The sequence below is a fragment of the Sinocyclocheilus rhinocerous genome, unplaced genomic scaffold (genome assembly GCF_001515625.1).
Source record: "Sinocyclocheilus rhinocerous isolate Xijiao unplaced genomic scaffold, SAMN03320098_v1.1 scaffold553, whole genome shotgun sequence".
NCBI lineage: Eukaryota > Metazoa > Chordata > Actinopteri > Cypriniformes > Cyprinidae > Sinocyclocheilus > Sinocyclocheilus rhinocerous.
This window is the reverse complement of record NW_015627255.1, coordinates 230,806-236,123: the sequence shown is the minus strand read 5'-3', so window position 1 is coordinate 236,123 and position 5,318 is coordinate 230,806. Positions and strand designations below refer to the sequence as shown.

The following is a 5,318-nucleotide window of genomic DNA, read 5'->3' as shown; positions in this document are numbered from 1 at the left end:
TAACATGACCGTAAATATGAACTCACGATTGAATGTAACATAAAACAAATGATTACTTTTCATTAAAATCTTTATTAATGCCAAAAATGCTTACATTTATGTGTCTTTTTGTTCGCTCGGGCAGCCATGTTGCCCCTGAAGTCGGTTTACGTTGAGATAATTCATACCCCTTCGTTTGAAGTGTGGTCCAGAAAAATCTTTGTTTGAAGGGCTACCTGGCCCTTCTCCTTACCCCTACCCCTACCCCTCCAACCAAAAGAGAATCGAGACACCCCTACCCCTCCGTTTCGCACGTTCACGTGAAGGGGTAGGGGTGTCTCGATTCTCTTTTGGTTGGAGGGGTAGGGGTAGGGGTAAGGGGTAGAAATGGGATTGGGCCTTAGTCCCATATATAGGGGGAACAACATCTTTTTTCATTCTCATGAAATAATGAGAATGTGTGTAGAATTCAGTTCATTTTTCGAAGGCATTGAACATACGTGTAAATACATTTTAACCAACAGAAGTATTATACAAAAATAATGTTAAAACAAATAAAACTTCACAAACTCTTGAATAAATAATAATAATAATGTTTATTATTATAAAGTATGTCCAAAAAAGTAGTCTAAAAGTAAAATTTGAGTGTTTATCAATATATATATATTTTGATATGCGTGTTTAAATAGGATTTATTTTATTGATTAGCATATATATTAAAATAGAAAATGGTTATTTTAAATTCTAAAAATTTTTCACAACATTAATGTTTTTGCTGTATTTTTGATCAAATTAATGCAGCCTTGGTGAGCATAAACTTTTCGTAGTGACTCCAATTTAATAAAAAAAATTTAAATCTAACCATCATACGAGTATGAGAAATGTCCAACCTATATATATACTATATATAGGTTGGACATTTCATAGATGAATTTAAGTTTTAAGTGTTTTCATAGTGTCTGAGCATCTCTGTTCATACTCTGTGTTTTGTTTTTGTAAACAGAGGTTAGGCACATTCGGGCCCCTGCGCTGTGGGGAGATGTACGCTCTGGACCGACTTCTCAGGGAAGCGAGAGTCCTTGAGCTCATACGATGGGTTGTGAAGGACTCGAGGGGCGAAGTCATCCAGCCAGAGGAGGGTGAGTCTCACTGATTATAGTATTTTAACTGTTATAATGCTTTAGTTCTGTTGACTATACATCAGTTTTGTCTCTGTGGTGTTTAAGTTGTATCTTACCTGTGAGCTAATTTCTTTGCAAATGTTCATACATTGTTTTTCATGCATCACATATAGTTTATTATACAACAGAATGCTATTTCACATATTTTGTCACAAGTTTTTCCTCACAACCACCTCTATTTCCCACATTCTCTATGTATGTCGGAGCAGTTGTTCCTCAGTTAGATCAGTGCCAAGGGGCTGTGTTGCTATGGCGGCAGTGCACGGATGGTTGCAGCGTCTACAGCACCTCCACAGAGGCCTTCTTACAGGCACTCAGCGACACTTACGCCAGCAGACTCCCTGAGAGAGGAGCCGGTTTCACAGACACAGGTATGTGTGTGTGTTGTATATTAATGCATGAACAAGCACTGCAAATGAGTTATGGGGAGATTGGTTTCTAAATTGAAATTGCTGTACAATCAACATAAATTCCCAAAAAATACAACCTTAAACATAACGTCCTGTATTTCATGTCCAGGAAGGATTTAATATCCTGCTAATCATTGTTTCTGATGACCCCATGTGTGTACATTTCAATACGCTAAATCAGATTTTCTTTGACCCTCTGTGACACTGAACTTGTGTGTGTGTGTGTGTGTGTGTTAGTGTTTCTGCGTCTGCTGGAGCGGATCCTGAAGAGGAAGCTGCCCAGGCATGCAGGAGGTGCGTCCAAAGAAACTCTCACCCTCTTCCAGTTTTGGAGCTACCTGGAAGCAGAGGGGGTGAATGACTTGGACACACACATTCCTGAGCTGGCTGAAGAAGGTATATTTGAGTGACATGGACAGCAGTTAGCAGCGACAAACAGACCGGAAGTCATGCATTTATTTCATAAAATCATATTTTTGTCTTGTTTTCCAATAAATTACAAACTAAATTGATCAAAAAGTGATAGTAATGTCTCAAATAGATGCTATTTTTAACTTTCTATTCATCAAAGATTCCTGGAATAAAAATAAGAAGACAAAATGTTTCCAGAGCACCAAATCAGCATATTAGACTGATTTCTGAAAAACCATGTGACACTTAAGTCAGAGTAATGGCTGTTGTAAATATATTAAAATAGAATACAGTTGTTTTAAATTGTAATAATATTTACTGTTTTCACTGTATTTTTAATATCCATACTTGGTGAGCATAAGAAACATATTTGTAAAATACTGAAGAACAGTAGAATTATTTGTATTATCACTTTAAGCATAAATTGAACAATATATTTTTAAGCAGGTCTTTAAAAAAACAAGTATAGCTCACCATTAGTGTCACTGTATTCAGCAGCAAAAACACCAACAATACCAACAATAAAGCCACTTTCATTTTTCATTTGAGTTTGTTCTTGATGCTTGAGAGAGAATGTCATCAGAAATGCAATGTGAATGCAAAATCCCGGTTTACACTAAAAGTTTATCACATCAATGGAAATTGAGAACTCTCATTGAAAATGTCTGGTCGTTGCAGATCGTTGTTAGTTTGAACGCCACTTAAGAGTTAATGGACTATTCATGTCTATGCTCAAACATTCATTAGCAAGAGTGATTGTGTTACACATCTGTGGTATCAACCCCTCCCATCCCAAACGCCCCTATTATCACCCCATTCCACTTCTCAGTCGTTGTGGTTTCTTGGAGTATTTTTCCAGTCCTCCCCCACCTAATGTTCTCTCAGCAGTGTATCTGTTTCATCCATGTCTCTCTTTCGTTCTCCTTCTCCTGCAGTGTGGCTAGTTCAGTGCCTGCAGTCTGGAGATCAGGATGTTCTGGTAAAATCTTTGAAGAAGCCTCCAGAGTGCAGTCTGAAGAGGGAGGGCTTGCGGGCTGTCAGTCTGCTGCTGAGGGATCCGAGGGGGAAAGTGTGCAGTGCAGCCAGCTCCCTGCTGCGGAGTCTAGCTGACCAAACCCGCCACAGAGAGAGGGTAAGATATGTGCTCACGATCCTCCTGCAAACTCTACAAACTCCTGTTTGTACTTTTGGAGGTGACTATTTCAGCGGATTTGCAGTGAAAGTCAAATGAACATCGTGAACTTCCACATCCATGACTATTATTTATTCACCACTATTCAAAAGTTCCACACCTACTTATTTATTATTATTATTTCCCACATTTAAAAAATATAATATTAAAGTATAGACACAAATAAAAGCAAAATAATTTTCTACAAAAGTAATGTTGCAACTTTAAGTATAAGCTTTTAAGTATAAGCTATGAGATCACATGGTGTTTAAGATCATGATAAACATTAAAAATCTGTAAAATGTATCCATAGTTTTCCACTTTAAATGCTAAATTTCCCCTATTAAAATAAAATAAACATTAACTTAAAATAAAATAAAATAAAAAAAGCTTACAAGGCAAGGCAGGTTCTTATTTTTTAGTTTGTTGAAGTACTAAATAACTACACCTAAAAAAAAAATAATTTAAATAAACAAAAACACTATAGATATATTTAAAATAAAATACAATTATTATAAAATACACAACAAAATTACTTAAACTTTCAAATTAAAATAAAAACAATTCAATAATTCAAAATATTAACAAGAACTATAATAGTATATCAGTGATACTACAATAACTAACGCTCACTTGAAGTTAATCTTTAAAAATAATAAACTAATATAACAACACTGTTAAATGTAATCTTTAGTAAATTTCAGAAAGAAAATGCATTTTTCATACTGTACTTTATAATGTTGTTACATAAATTCACTTGTAGCAAAACAATTGATTTTAGTTTTTAGTTTTACATTTTATTTTTAATGTATTTAGGCAAAACATTATAGAATTTTAATATTGACTATTTATCAGTTATCTGTCATAACATGAAAATAATGATCCGCTTTGGTATCGGCCAGAATGTCAGCCTTCATGTTGTGTTAATTTTGACTAGGGATGTGCCCGAATAGTAAATCCGAATTCAGAAAGGCACAGAAAACGAATAACGTGTTCTACGGAGCCATTAAAGGGACATGGTTAGCCGCTTGCTAGCGGTAGCCTGTTACATTACAGTACATAAAATTTTAATTACCACATAAACAGAGTAAGGAGAGATGACTGATAGGACAATGGCGAATGATTTGCAGATCCTGAGCTCCACTGACAAAAATCTAATCTTGTGAAATGTGTGGTAAGTACTGGCGCTTAGTTGTATACACAGAGTACGTGTGATTGCGAATCTCGAAAGTAAAAAGCGAGTGCGCATTCAAAAGCGATTTCAATGCCCTGCATATTAATAGCGGCTTCCTGATGCCCGCAGTTTATATACAGTATAATTACCCAACGAAATACTTGCGAGAGAAAGCATTGAAATATATTTTTTCCTCCCATCTCATATTTATTCCCTTTAGGGCTTCCGTAGAACACATTATTCGTTTTTTGTGCCTTTCCGAATTCAGATTTTTTCGGACTATTCGGACACATCCCTAATTTTGACCCCGAGAGGATTTTCTTTTTTTTTTATCGCATTGGACTAAAGCTTAGAAAAAACTGATAATTGATCATTTAAAAATGGATAATTTTGTTTTTTGGGGGATTTTCTATACACCATCTTTCATTAAAAATGACTTGCCTACAAAAAATTGCTTATAAATATCTCATTATGCTGTATTATTTCCAAATATTGGATTCATATGCAATGCTTTTTTCACTCAAAAACTGAGGTGCGTCAGCTGTTCAATGCGGCCTACTACCAGTCAGTTCCAAAAAGAAATAAAAAACCTGTGCTAACTGAAAGAAAACAAGTTGACAAACAATTGAATCCAAAATGTGTTGATAGTTTAGCATAGTTACACATTTACAATCAATTATTCAAAGGCCGGCCATTTTTCACCAAGAACACCAAATTATTATTTTTATGCACAGCACAAGGGTTAATAATGGTGCATCCTTAATCGTGACTATTAAGTGCAAAGTAAAGTTGTAATGCTTTGATATTCAGAAAGGATTTTGATTTGATCCACTCAGTGTCTCTCATTACTGTTCTGTCTCAGGCATTGGTGAGCTGTCTAGAGTTGCTGGAGGATGAAAGTGTTGAGACGCGGGTGTGTGGATGTAAATCACTCGCATGCCTGAAGGTCAGTTCATGCATGTATAAACATCTCTCCTCAAAAACCCAGCACC

The 5,318-nt window shown here is 35.7% G+C and overlaps 1 protein-coding gene across 4 annotated transcripts in view; it reads left to right on the top strand.

Moving 5' to 3' along the window:
• Positions 1-5,318, top strand: part of LOC107726225 (protein FAM65A-like) — a 64,485-nt gene that overhangs the window by 55,155 nt on the left and 4,012 nt on the right. For all 4 annotated transcript variants that reach the window (XM_016535750.1, XM_016535763.1, XM_016535757.1 and 1 more), the window contains 5 exons: positions 983-1,118; positions 1,370-1,531; positions 1,808-1,966; positions 2,917-3,113; positions 5,189-5,272. In XM_016535750.1, coding sequence (XP_016391236.1) covers positions 983-1,118; positions 1,370-1,531; positions 1,808-1,966; positions 2,917-3,113; positions 5,189-5,272 — 738 coding nt within the window. The remainder of the gene's footprint in view (positions 1-982; positions 1,119-1,369; positions 1,532-1,807; positions 1,967-2,916; positions 3,114-5,188; positions 5,273-5,318) is intronic.